Below are 14,757 nucleotides of genomic sequence, written 5' to 3'. Positions count from 1 at the left end.
GAATATCCTACACATATCCCCTGCACACTGTAAATACCCTTTACATATCCCCTGCACACTGTAAATACTCTAAACACATCACCCTGCACACTCTAAATACCCTACACACATCCCCTGCACACTCTAAATACCCTACACACATCCCCTTCACACTCTCAATACCCTGCACACATCCCCTGCACAATCTAAATAACCTACACTCATCCCCCTGCACATTGTAAATACCCTAAACACATCCACCCGCACACTCAAAATATCCTACACACATCTCCCTGCACACTCTAAATACCCTACACACATCCCCCTGCACACTCTAAATACCCTACACACATCACCCTGCACACTCTAAATACCCTACACACATCCCCTTCACACTCTAAATACCCTACACACATCTCCCTGCACACTGTAAATACCATACACACATCCCCTGCACACTCTAAATACCCTACACACATCCCCTGCACACTGTAAATGCTCTACACACATCCACCTGCACACTGTAAATACCCTACACACATCCCCTGCACACTCTAAATACCCTACACACATCCCCTTCACACTCTAAATACCCTACACACATCACCCTACACACTCTAAATACCCTACACACATCCCCTGCACACTGTAAATACCCTACACACATCACCCTACACACTCTAAATACCCTACACACATCACCCTACACACTCTAAATACCCTACACACATCACCCTGCATACTGTGAATACGCTACACACATCTCCCTGCACACTGTAAATACCCTACACACATCCCCTGCACACTCTAAATACCCTATGCACATCACCCTGCACACTCTAAATACCCTACACACATCTCCCTGCACACTCTAAATACCCTACACACGTCTCCCTGCACACTCTATATATACTACACACATCTCCCTGCACACTCTAAATACCCTATACACATCCCCTGCATACCCTAACTCATCCCTAGAGTCCTTGCGGCACCCAATACAATGCAGCACATTCAGCACAAACAGAATGTTTGTGAACTGCTAATTACATGTGCTTATTTGATTGATAGACTTTTATTTCTGATCTTTCTCTTTGGTTCTTTTCCAGACTCTCAGTTTCCTTGGTAAATTTATTCACCTCTGTTGCCAAATTACTCATCCATTTTACTAGCTTTCTCACTCGTAGTGGTGGTTTTAATCTCAGACCTGAAATAATTTCCTTGCTTCACTCACCCTGTTCAAATCCTCCTTGAAATTCTTTAATTTTTTAACTGCAAGATTTGTAATTCTTTTTTTTTTTTTTTAAGGTAGGGTCTCACAATGTAACCCTGATCTTAAATTAGCTGTATAGAACAGGCTAGCCTAAAATTCCGAGATCTACCTGCTTCTGCTTCCAGGTTATTGATGGGTCTAAAGGTATGTGCTGCCTCTGGCAAATGGAGAATTCTTTTCATGACATTTCTGTTACCCATAATCATCTCCTTCTGCAGAATTTGTGTTTGCCATTTCATATTTTGAGCTGTAATTTGCACATCTTTGGGTTGTAGGAATCTTTTTTTTCCCTATCATCTTTTATTTTATTTTAAAGATATTTTTATTCATGTGTATGAGTATTTTGCCTGGATGGATGTATGCCCACCACATATGTGCAGTGCCCACAGAGGCCGGAAGAAGGAGTTGGATACTCAGGAACTTCAGTTACAGTTCATTGTGAGCCACTATGTGGGTGCTGGAAACTGAATCTGGATCCTCCACAAGAGCAGCGAGTGCTCTTAATTTCTAAGCTATCTCTCCAGCCCTGGTCTGTTTTAGTTTATATGGCTCTCCTTAGTGCCCAGTCTTCACATGGACTCAGGAACCTTGCTACTATTTAAAGAGGAGAATCAGGTAACAGTAACAGGGATAATGATTTAGTCGGTAAAAAGCGATACCGTCCTTCAATTTCACCCCCTAATGAGGTACAGGAAAAACAGGTGTTAGGATATTGTAATAGATAGGGTATGAGGGTTATTAAAACTAAAGAGAGTTATAATGAATAAGTAATGGTGGAAATCATAAGAAAATGGAGAAAGGCAAAAATCACAAATTCCAACTGAGGAAAAATAATAATAGTAATAAAGAAATCTGTTCCAGGGCTGGGAGAGGAGCTCAGAGGTAGAATGCCTAGGAGAGAGAGAAAAGGGGCAGGGAGGAAGTAGGGAAGGAAGGAAGGAGAAAAGGAAAAAAGGAAGGAAAGAAAATGAAGATTAGAAAAATAAAAGATAAGTAAAGTTAAAGTTTTAAAACTCTCTCCTGCCACTACTTCTTCCTAACCAAAGCTCCTTGAATTGTCTCATGAAGGTGAGAGAGTGGGTGCTTGTATCTTACATGAAAACAGATTAAGGAGTGCCTCTGTGGGACTCACCGGATTCATGCCAGTTAGACTGACCTGTCTCCCCTCCCTGCTGAGCAGGGGGGCAGGGGAGGATGGTGGACAGGGCATCTCTCCTTCGTGATTCTCAGCCAGCAGTATGGCTGTACTCTGGGCATGCTATTTTCCTTCTGCACATGTCAAATTTTAATGCCCAGGCTCCAGGGGACATGGGCTGGTGCACATACAGACAAGTAAGCACACACACACATAAATAAAAATGAATAAAATAAATATGTAAGTAAATAAATTCCCATCCCAAAATGCCGCAGGCCGGCCGATCTGGGCCTCCCTCAACCCGCGGGAGAAATGGGGTCCTAGTCAGGTCAACAAGGCGTAGGCGAAGAAATGAAGGCAGAGATGACACATGAAGTACAGGATCTGAATGTATTTCTTAAAAATGGCATCAGACTTTTACAGTCATTGCACAAGAGAGATGGTAAATCTGGCAGCTCAGTAGTTGAGGTACATCTGAGGCCATCTAAAACACACTGGGTCTAAAGCAGCAGCTATCTTCTCTGGACTGGTGCTGCATCCCCCAGGGCCCAAGCGCTCTGGGCCCGGGGGACTGCGGATTGCATGAGTCTGAGTCCTAGCCCATCTAAGTTCTAGTGCGAGTCCCTCTGCGAGTCCATAGTGCTAGTCCTGCATGCAAGTCCAAGTCCTTCTCCTTACACAAAGTGACAAGCAGGCTTAAGTAGCATACAGCAATCAGGGCAGATGACAAGAGTCTTGTAGGCAGGTGACAGTCACATCAAGGTCAGTGATCTTACTGACCAAGATCACGTATCCAGTTGTGAAGAAGGCAAAAGAGCAATGGTGCCCCTCCCTGCTGGGGCTAATTTGGTATTCCTATTCTAATTCTCTGGTTTTGCTGGAGGCAATGACTAGGAGGTTCCGACCTAACACTTTTAGCTAATGTCCTTGAGTGGAAGCCCTTCATTACTCTCTAGTATGCAAAACATTTCTAACTATTGTGAACTATCTATTGCCCTAAGGAATGTGCTTGACCTCTGTTGCCAGCTCTGGCGAGGCAGATTCCTTGAGAGAAATTCCAAGTTATGGACAGCTTGGTATTAAACTAGGATAGGTTGGTAACATTGTGTTGGCCAGGAAACAATGTCCAATCTTAGCCATTTACGAATCATTTCTTGGGGTACCTTTATGCCTAATTATGAGGGCGTGTTGACGATTGGAAAGACTGATCTGGAACACGTCTTAGTTAGGAGATACCAGCGACTGTCTGAATATCCAGGAGGCACAGAACTCCCTTTTGGATCCTTATTGCCTCTTATCCTTAATCAGGATTTTATCCCCGATATTTTGGATGTGACTGGAGTAGACGAGTGTGTGTGGCACCAAAATATAAGCTAGAGAGACAGGAGGACCTCTGGGACCTTCTGGCCATCAGCCTAGTTCCAAGTTCAGTAAGACTCCATCTCAAATGAATAAGGTAGAGAATGATAGAGTAGGACACCCCAATGGCCCCCACCTGCCTCCACATTCACCCACACCATGTGTACACATGTGCAGGCACACACACACACACACACACACACACACACACACACACATCCCCACTGCAGTTAAATCAAAAAGTAAGAAATTAGCCTCTGATATTTGAACAAATTCTTCTTAAAAATTTAGAAAAAGAAAAAAAAATGAAATTCAGCTCTGTTCATGTCCTCTGCCTTGATTTTTAATGAAAGTACCTATTTCTGCGAGTCAATGCTGCCCAGTGACATTTGGTTTTACAATTCAGCTTCCCAGCTCTGGAGATCTGTGGAGCATTCATGTAGATTTCGACACCAAACGCCTGGACCCCTGGGAACGAATCATACCCACCTTCAAGTACAGCAGGGAGGTCCCATTTTTTGAGATGCTTGTCCCTACCATAGACACAGTGCGCTATGGCTATCTAATGGAAAAGCTGCTGGCGGTCAGGCATTCGGTGCTGTTTACTGGAACAACTGGAGTTGGCAAGGTAGGAAAGGTGCATCAAATTGAGGGCACTGTGGGCTTAGGGTCCTCAGCATCAGAAATAATACATTATTTCCCGGAGGGTGGGGGGAGGTTTTTGTTTTTTAGGGTTTTGTTGTTGTTGTTGTTGTTGTTGTTGTTATTGTTCTGTTTTGGTTTTTTAGATTGTATCACTTTTTTCAGAAAGATTTAACTCTTCAGAATCCATACTGACCCTGAGATTTCCCCAAAGTTTATCAGTTTCTAAATGTATCCTCAGGTTGGTCTCATAGACTACTCTCCGAGGTTAGGGATGTGTACTTCTGCAGTTGCTACATGTTGTCTGGATAGAAGCTGCCCAGGGCATCTGTATTCCCCAAGAACTGTTGGTAACAGTCATTCTGGCCTCTTTCCCATTTACTTTTAACTGACACACCCACAACTTCAGAGTCATTTTAATTTGGGAAGGAGAGGGTAAAGAAGAAAATATTTAAAGGAGTCCACACAAACCAGGATTCACTGCTTACCTTCTATATTACCTCTGAGAAATATGGGCCTCCGAGATGTCTCAGAAAGTAAAGGGGCTTGCTGCCAAGACTGGCTTCATGAGTTCAGTCCTTAGGACTCATAAGGTGGAAGGAGAGAACTGGTTTCTGTAAGTGGTTTTCTGACCTCCACAAATGTGCATCATGACACACAAGCACCCATACACATGTATAATCTCTCTCTCTCTCTCTCTCTCTCTCTCTCTCTCTCTCTCTCTCTCTCTCTCTCTCTCTCTCTCACACACACACACACACACACACACACACACCACACCACACACAAATAGAAATTTTTAAAGTTTTCAAGAAGAAAAGAAATGTGGGTCTACCTCATTATCCAATGAAGACTGGATACTAACAGATAAATTTGATAAGACACTAAGACTATTTCTGAGTTAAATATGATTCAAATATTTCTTTAGTTCTCATGAATGTACCTGAAAAATCAATATCCACGGTGAAACAATAACAATTAGATCCTTCCTTGCTTCTTCTATACTGTGTCTCATTCATGGTGCTGGGTAGTTACCAGTACAGGCTACTGAAAAAGTATCACATTGTATATAAAATCAATTAACATATTCTTTTTTTATTCAAAGTCTGTTATTGCAAAAGGGTTGCTGAATAGAATTCAAGAATCATCTGGCTATGTCCCTGTTTATCTAAATTTTTCTGCCCAAACTTCATCTGCGAGAACACAAGAGATCATTGAGTCAAAACTGGAACGAAAGAGAAAAAATATTCTAGGTGAGAGTCATCGTCATGGTTTTTTTCTGCACATTCACTGAGCCAGTAAGTTGCATACAAAGAGAGCAAGCTGGAGAAACCAACTTGCCTTGCAGCAGCCAGCCTAGTCCTCTGGGGAAAGCACAGATCTCTCCTACAGGTCCTAAGCATCACATGGAAGACTGTGCCCTGGCACAAGTTTGTGTAGAATGGAGTGAAGGGGGTGTGCTAACAGTCATTTTTCTCATCTAGATATCTCACTGTGAACTGTAAGCCATTTATTTCTCCCACCACAATGTCAACTGCTCTCCTCATTACTGTGACAATACCTGGGAAAGACAATTGAAAGGAGAGATTTGTTTTGGCTCATGGTTTAAGGGAGAAGGCTGATCATAGCAGGGAGAGCATGGTGGCAGTGAAAGACCCCTAGAGGGGACCCTCACTCAAGTCTCAGGAGAACGCGCACCCAGTGAATCACGAGAGGCCGGCTTGATGCAAATCACAAGGGGCAGTTTATTTGGAACGCTCTGGGCTGACCCCCAATCTCACGCAGGAGACAAGGAATCATATCCCGAGGCCCAGGGGTTAGGGGTTTATATAGGAAAAAGGTCTGGGGAAACAAAGGAATTGGTGTGGCTATACATGATTGGCTATTTTAAATGTAGTTTGTGCAGATTAGAGTTGAAAATTCCTACAAGGGGAGTGCTACTCAGGGTTTCTAGTTGACCTTCAACTATATCTAAGAGGACCAGATGGCCCATTACTCAGTGTCTGCCCAGGCACGTCCTTGCAGGCCTGGGCCGTGGACATGTCCTTGCATTTTTACTCTATCTCCATGGTTTATGTCTTCCTGACCTGTCAGTCCCTGGGATATCTAACAGCTTGCTTGCCTCTGCTTAGGTTTGTATTCACAGGCCTAGCCCACTGTCTTTGTTTTTCAACCTATAACTTTTACATGCTTCAAACTCAATTTCTCTTTTAAACTTAATTTCTCCTTTCAGCAGGAGCAGGCAGGTGGTCACACCACATCTGCCATTGAAACTCAGAGACATGAATGCCGGTGCTCAGCTTGCTTTCTCCTTTTAATTTAATTTTTTGTTTTTATTAATTCTGGGATTCCATGGGATTGTGCCAGCTACATTCAGGGTTAGTCTTCTCTTTCCCATTGAACCTTTCTCTGGAAACACTCTCAGACACACCTGGATTCCAAGTGGAGTCGAGGTGAAGACTAACCATGACAGCCACCTTCAGCCCAGATCATCTGCATTCTGAGAATTCATGGCCCCTCTTCTCTCCACCCACAGCTCTCAAACCTCAACTGATTTCCATTTTTTTAAGCTAACAAATGTCTTCTTATCTGGTACATGGAATTTCTGGGTTCAGTTGAAAGTAACATGAGACTAAGTTTGTCTTTAGTTGGTGTTTTCAACCTAGTATTAGCATCTTCTCCTCTTTCCCTTATTAGCTAGTTGTTGTTGTTGTTGTTGTTGTTGTTGTTGTTGTTGTTTTAAGTGTAATTTTCCTGTCACCTTTAGATATTTTAAGTCTGGGTTCATATAAAACCTCAACCCCAAGCCTAATTAAAAGTCAACCTTTGTCTCTGTTGTGAGTCAGATTTGCAGCTCCAGGAACTGACATGGAGGGCAGCATGGGGTGATGATAGTCCTTTTCTCCCGCAGAGGTCCTGATGTGTAGCGGCAGGAGAAGATAGAATAGATGAATGTTTTGTCCCTCACTGTCTCTATGTGTGGCCCCCTCCCCTCTGACACTGGATTATTATCCTTGTTCTCTGGGAGGCAGGTTTGCAGGAGGCAAATTTTTATGAGTGGTTCTCTTAGGTCTTTTCCACACTTGAATCTTACTGCATGGCTTCTCTGGGGCAGACAATAAAGTGGAGCTCTGAATTAGCTTCAGTTGCCTTGGAATCCTCACCTATCATACATCTCAACCACAGGGCTATGGCTGTTTTCTCAAGCCCTGGAAGCCAGATCAAGGAACCCACCTCCTGTGCTTGCTTCCCATTTGGGATGTTCCATTGATGGGACTGGGGTAGTAGTTTCAGATATCAAAACCTGTTCCATGTGCAGGTGATGAGGTGGGGTTCATTAATTGAAACTTTGGTATCCCTCTATTTCCTTCTGTGGAAAGATAACCAACTCCCTACCTCCTCCATGTTCAGGCACTCAGGCCACACATCTGGTCAGGGAAGAGGGTGAGGCTGAGACCGGGGAAGGTCCAGACCCCACTGGGGAACTAACACCATCAAATGTTTCTAAGTCTAAGGGTGAGGGACCACGTGAGATGACAGTGTGAAAGCCTTGGTTAGGTCTGTATCTCCCAGCAGAGGGTGGACAGGCAGATCCCTTGTGGCCCCAAATGACTCAGTGTTCCCTCACCCCCAATACCATTACACCAAGGACTAAGCTTCAATGTGAACTTTTGTGAAGACAAATCATTTTTAAGCCACAATAACAAATGGTCTTATGTTTTCTAAGGACAAATTGTGATTCTCTTAAAATTCTTTGTCTTCTTCCAGGAGCACCAGGAAATAAACAAGTGGTGATTTTTGTTGATGATCTGAATATGCCTCGGCTGGACCGCTATGGCTCCCAACCACCAATTGAACTGCTTCGACAATATCAAGATTTTGGTGGATTCTATGATAGAAACAAACTCTTTTGGAAAGAAATACAGGTTAATTTTAGATTTCACATTCATTGGTATGTTCAAAGATGGACAATATTTCCATCTTTGGAAATACTACAAATACTACAGACTGGGTAGCTTCAGCTAGTTTCTCATAATCTAAAGGCTAGAAGCTCCAGATGAAGAGGTGAGCAGCATCTACTCCTCTAAGACCTCCTTCCATGATCTGTAGATGTCCTTCTTCTCCTCATGTCCCTATGTGGGTCTGCCACTCTGTTTTCTATTGCTAATAACAGTTACACAGGATGTATAAGTCATAAAGAGCTTTATTGTGGATTGTGGTTTTGATCCAAAGGCAAGAGACCATATGTGGTCCTGCTTCATCATTGAGACAGTCAAGTGGTAGATGACAATGGAAAGATATAAACAAGCGTCTCTTCAACCCAGATAGGGAACCAGTTGTAGGCCAAAATAAAGATACCAGCAAAAACCAACCTGGTAAGCCAATGAGTTTATTGGGCTTATTCACATGTATAAGTGTGAATAAAGGGTTACTTACAGGAACATGGATAACTCAAAGGCAGCTGCAGCACTGAATATGGTGGTACATGCCTTTAATCCCAGCACTTGGGAGGCAGAAACAAGTGGATCTCAGTGACCAGGCCAGCCTGGTCTATATCACAAGTTTTAGGGCAGCCAGGTTCACAGAAAGAAACCCTGTCTCAGAAGGAAAAAAATGGGAGCAGATGTCTCACCCAAAGCGACCCCCAAACTCAGCATGAGTGACAGTTCACAAAAACTGGATCAGGAGTTTGTTGTACAACTTGCAGGCAGGCAGGTCCAGTTCAGAGAGTCTCTCCTCAGCAGTCCTTCCTACCTATATAACTGTGGGGAACTAGGAACCTTGTGAGTTTAGTATCTGAGACATCATCGAACTTGTGAGGTGTTTATATCCTGATATGAGCAAGCTTCCTTTTACAACTTGTTAAGAAGCAGGGGGAAATGCTGCACAAGAGCAAGGCTGGAGAAATAAGAGGAGCACCACTCTAATGACCTTAGCTGGTCCAAATCATTTCCTAAAGCTACCATCACAAAACAACAACGTTGGATTAAATGTCTCCCCTCTACACACCCCTTAACAGGGATTAAAGCCCAACATAAGTTATGGAGGAGGTAAATCGTACTCAAACCATAAGAAGTGATTTTCTTCATATTGAGGTACCATTCATATTGTATTGGGATTACTCTGAAGACATCATTTTACATTAATCACCTCTCCAAATTCCCTATCTTCAAAAGCAATTAATTTTTTTATCACATATTAGGACTTTGACACCTTATTTCTGGGTAAATTCAGTCCATAAGGCATGCCAGTGTTTCTTACCTGTAATTCAGGTCATTCCATCTGCACTGAGCTCTTGCTATGCAGCTTCAGGAGATGAGTGGCCAGTGGAACAGTCTTTGCCTCCCAGGGAGCTCAGTTTTGAAGAGTAGGTAGATATTTGTAGTGAAAAATGATGAGTAGGAAAGACAGAGAGAATTCAGGATTGAGGTGGGGTTGGGCCAGTGTACTAGATTGTAAGGAGTGAACACTTTATACCTCCTAAACAAGGAATCTGAAATACCCTAGTCCTTTAAAATGTGACTCTGGAACAGCAAGAGGAACAGAACTCATATCTCAGAGAGCTGTGAGTTCATGATAAAAAAATGTGAGCTTGTCCTCAGGGATGAGGAGTCTCCAAAGCAAGTGTTCTAGAAAGATCTACTTGGCTGTAAGGAAGGAATGGACTAGAGAGGATGCAAGAATAGAGACTCCAAAGCCCCCTAAGAGGAGAAAAGATAAGAGTCAGAGCCTCGTTGTGGCCACATGTGCAACCAACAAGCCATCAGCAGGACTCAAGAGTCTGGAGGAAAATGGGGGCCCTGCATGGACTGCTCTGATTCTATCCTGAAAGGGGGCATGTTTGCAGTAAGTCATTTTGCCCATAGTAAAGACAAATTGCACCAAGCACTCTTACATCATTTAACTCTCCCAGCATCCCTGCAAAATAAAGGTGTTATTGGCTCAAAGACAAATAGACACAGGCCAAATCCTAGAATTCCTTTTGAATGTATGGGCCATCCATTGTAAATATTTCTCTGCTCACTTGTTTCTTTTCATTTCCACAGTCATTATCTGAAGGCAGGTGGTCTCTTGCTCCCTCTCCTCTCCCTCCCCCCCCTCAGATTCCTGAAGCCAATAGTCTATACCTCATATGGATATCAGTCAGATTAAACTAACACATTTAACTGATCTCTAGACACACTAGGCCTGCTCCCTGACCTGACCTGCAGACAGCATGAGTGGTCTTTTAGTCTCTATTGCTTGTTTTTAAACATTTCTTTTTAATTGGTTGCCTATTCTGGGGGATGCACATGTCCTCATGTAGTCCAAAACAAGGTGTCTGGTCCCCTGCTACAGGCAGTTGTGTTACCTGATATGGGTGCTGGAAAGGAAACTCTGCAACGGCAAACTATAGTCTCCTGCAAACACAGACCATATTCTTAAATATGGAGCCATCTTGCCAGCCTCCCGAGTGGTGTGTTTAAAAACACAGCCCTGACGTTGCCAATTGAGCAACCAAGACTTTGGTTTTTCATCATGAAATAAGGGTGTGACTAGTGACCTCAAAGAGTCATGGGGTTGCAATGCTGGCTCATAATAGGTCCTCAAACGAGTGTCGTTTCTGAGTCCTGATATTAGGGAGGGCAGACCTTATCATTTTCTCTGCAGGCTGACCCAAGTTGCTTCTCTCTACACAGGATGTAACAATTGTATCAGCATGTGCACCTCCAGGAGGGGGTCGCAATCCTGTGACCCCCCGCTTCATCCGCCATTTCAGCATGCTGTGCCTCCCCATGCCCTCGGAGCACAGTCTGAAGCAGATTTTTCAGGTGAGTGCGGATTCTAATTTAAACAAGATGGGGCAAAGAAAACATGGACTAATGATCTCATGGTCAAAACAGTCCGCTGGGTTTCTAAGAACCCCTTTCACCTTCTTTTCTAAGCAGGAAGCATGTGACCATTGGCACCCAGAGAGCAGCTGGGTGGTGAATGCATTATTGACTTCTGTATCTGTGGTCTCATAGACAGACTATTTAGGAATGCAGACCAATTACATTTACTCCTAAAGAGGGCAGATCTCTTCCACTGTTCAGCCCTTACCTCTGCACATATTTCAGACATGACTGCCAGGTCTGGATCCCCTACTTAAACCACACAACACTCCAAGCAGCTCCAGTCCAACACACCTCAGACAGACTTTGTCGACTCTCCCATCATCATTATGAACAATGAGTCATCTTTCTCACACCTGAGCTAACCTCCCCGGGGGACCACTTCCTCATCTTTTAAATGGGGAACACGTTGTTGCCTTAACCCAGAAGCATTCATCAGAGCATCCTGTGATGGGAAACGTTACTCTGAAAAGGATGATGACAGGACATGGGTCAGTGGGGCATGCCATCTCCAGTCACCCAAGGTGGGGTCTTGGAAGAAGCTACAAATTGACAGGGAGGGAAGAGAGCCCAGGACCGGAGAGTTCTTGAGTTAACACAGTCATAGAGACAGAAAATGGGAAGTTCATGGGAAGTCACAGACCAGCTATTAATTCCACCCAGCCAACCCAAACAACCACAAATCACAAGAAAGAGCCTGTTCTTGAGAGTATATTCTGAAATGAGCAAGGACTTGACACACGGGTGCCTTTGTCTTGGAATTCAGCCTTCTTCTATTGCACTTGGAAAACAGTATCAAAACTGGAGTATTTGAAAGATAAATATTGGGTTAAAAAAAAATCTCCATTATGTTTCTGGTTCTAGGCCATCTTGAATGGCTTCCTGGCTGACTTCCCAGAAGCGGTAAAACAAACTTCATCAAATATCGTAGAAGCTGCAGTTGAGATTTATAACAGGATGAGTGTCGATCTCCTGCCAACCCCAGCCAAGTCCCATTACGTCTTTAACCTGAGAGACTTATCCAAGTGTGTGCAAGGTAGTGTGTTCTCATTCTTGCTTCTGCGTTTCCATTGCCTTCCACCAAATCTCTCAGAATCATGTGCACCAAGGTGTCTATGACTCAACTGGACAACTCCTAGCATGATGGTTAATCTCAGTTGTCCCCAGGATGAGATCTAGAATCACCCTGGAGAGGACCTTCTTGGCACCATTTTTTGAGGTTGGAAGACCTGCCCACTGTGGTTGTCACTATTCCCTATGTTTGAGAGCCAGACTATGTAAGAAGGAGGAAGTGAGCTGAGCATATTCTGTTTCTCAACTTGGCTGTTGTTGCTGCCTGGCTGTGGATATTTTCTGCACAGTCACCCCACCCATGTTCCTGCTCATATGACCTCGTTGGAGAGGTGGACTAGAATTATGAAGAAAAATTTGTGAGAAAACTTTCCTTCTTCTTAAGTTGCTTTTATTGGGGTATTTTATCACAGCAACAGAAAAGTAACTGGGACACAGAACATAATTTAGCCAGGTCTTCTTACCACCCTACCTCACGATGAACTCCAGAACCTTCTCAAATCTCCAACCCCATCCCACTTTTCCCTTTCAGCTAAAAGTTAGTAAGGAATAGAAAGCTGAAAAGTAGAAGCAAGCAGGCCAGAGATGCTGCATCTCCCAAAGCTCCCAGACAACCTGCCTTTTCCTATCCTGATCTGAACTGCCCTGTACAGAGTTCCATCTCTACTTGCCTCATCTGAGATTTGGCTCTTACAATTCCCACATTGCTTTTATAGTAACCTCTTCTATTAGATCATCCCCAGCATCATTTTCACAAATCCGATAATAGATTCCCACCTTTAAAAATTAATTCCTCTTTTTTTTTTTCTAGAAAGACTCGTTTTTTAATAAAACAGCCTCTCCTCAAGAGGCATCAATAGCTGCTCCTCCTCCCTACCTTAAAGTCACGGCTCTGTACTTAGTGAACTTTTTGTTCAACCTCAGTCAGTCCTCTGTTCCAGATAACAGCCTCTCCTCTGAGCATGCCTCTCACATTCTCCACTCAGCTGTTCAACTGGACTTCTTAAACTTGATTGAAAGTAGGTTCTTCGCCAGCTGCAGTGATACATGCCTTTAATTCCAGCACTGGGATAGCCAGAGCTACATAGTGACATCCTGTCTCAAAAAGAAAAAAAAAAAAGTCTTGCTCAGTCCCTCTACCTCTGGCCACGGGTATTCCTGCCTTAGAGCGGACCATCATTAACTCCTCTGGTTATGAGCCTTGACCTCCACCCACTCCATGAACAACTTCCCTTTCAAAATATATCTCAAACCTAAGCACTTCTTTCCATCTTAAGCTGGACTTAGTGTTTTCTACTTTATTAAAATGTTATAAGAGAGTATATAAATGCAATTTTTTTCTTTTTTCTCCTTTTCTTAAAAAAAAAACAAAACCCACACAGGTATTCTCCAGTGTGATCCAGGAACAATAAGAGAAGAACTTCAGATATTTAGACTGTTTTGCCACGAATGTCAAAGAGTGTTCCATGACCGCCTGATCAATAATGAAGACAAACACTACTTCCATGTCATGTTGACAGAAATGGCCAGTAAATATCTTTATTTAGCTGGGTTTTCTTTTTAATTTTTTAAAAATCAGAAAAACAATTTGGTCTCCATAAAAGGGAACTGAAAATTTATGAGTGTTAGGCATTCATAAGTAAAAATTTTGATAGTCAAATATATACATAAATATTATGAAGATGAATTACTAAAATAAAGGCTTGATAATCTTAATCAAATATGAAATTAGAAGTAGAAACAGGAAAGTAGACAAATGAAATTTTGTCTAATAGGAAGCCAGGATAACATATTTCCTCTCTTACAAGGAATAAAGAGAGAGAGAATATTGATAAATAATATGACAGCAGAGAGAAGTATAGGGAGGAAGCAGTCTGAAATGATGTGAAAGAGAACAAGGGAAGGTCGTGGGTACACAGAAAGATAAATATCACATGCCTCTGTCATAGGGGATCTAGGTGCATGTGCTTGAGTGTGTGTGTGTGTGTGTGTGTGTGTATGTGTGTGTGTGTGTGTAGTTATAAGAACACCCATGTAATACATTTGTCACACATACATGGCATGAGAATCTAGGGGTAACTATATACAGTTATGGTTATAAGCAGACCCATGTGATGTGTGTGTGTGTGTGCACATGCATTTCACACATGTGTGACATCATGGGGAGTCTAGGTATACATGCAAACCCATGGTTATATACAGATGTCACATATATATGACATGGACACAGATAGGTTTAGTTAGGGGGAAGAGGATTAAAGGAAAGGGAGACAAAGAAGGGAAAATACAAACAAAAATAATGATCTACTTGTATCAAAATGGCATTGCAAAACCCATTATTTTATGTGCTAACTAAAAAATTGAAGGAAACCGGCCCGCAGTTTCACTTCATACCGTGGGTGATTCACGAACTGGGGAAGTCG

General features: G+C 42.9%; 1 protein-coding gene across 3 annotated transcripts in view; it reads left to right on the top strand.

Moving 5' to 3' along the window:
- The window catches only part of Dnah6 (dynein axonemal heavy chain 6), a 223,851-nt gene that overhangs the window by 106,035 nt on the left and 103,059 nt on the right, over positions 1-14,757 (top strand). For all 3 annotated transcript variants that reach the window (XM_031382227.1, XM_031382226.1, XM_031382225.1), the window contains exons 38-43: positions 4,153-4,374; positions 5,494-5,641; positions 8,157-8,314; positions 11,069-11,200; positions 12,128-12,299; positions 13,717-13,863. In XM_031382227.1, the coding sequence (XP_031238087.1) occupies positions 4,153-4,374; positions 5,494-5,641; positions 8,157-8,314; positions 11,069-11,200; positions 12,128-12,299; positions 13,717-13,863 (979 nt within the window). The remainder of the gene's footprint in view (positions 1-4,152; positions 4,375-5,493; positions 5,642-8,156; positions 8,315-11,068; positions 11,201-12,127; positions 12,300-13,716; positions 13,864-14,757) is intronic.

The sequence above is a fragment of the Mastomys coucha genome, unplaced genomic scaffold (genome assembly GCF_008632895.1).
Source record: "Mastomys coucha isolate ucsf_1 unplaced genomic scaffold, UCSF_Mcou_1 pScaffold20, whole genome shotgun sequence".
Classification (NCBI taxonomy): domain Eukaryota; kingdom Metazoa; phylum Chordata; class Mammalia; order Rodentia; family Muridae; genus Mastomys; species Mastomys coucha.
This window is presented reverse-complemented; position numbering and strand designations above follow the sequence as displayed.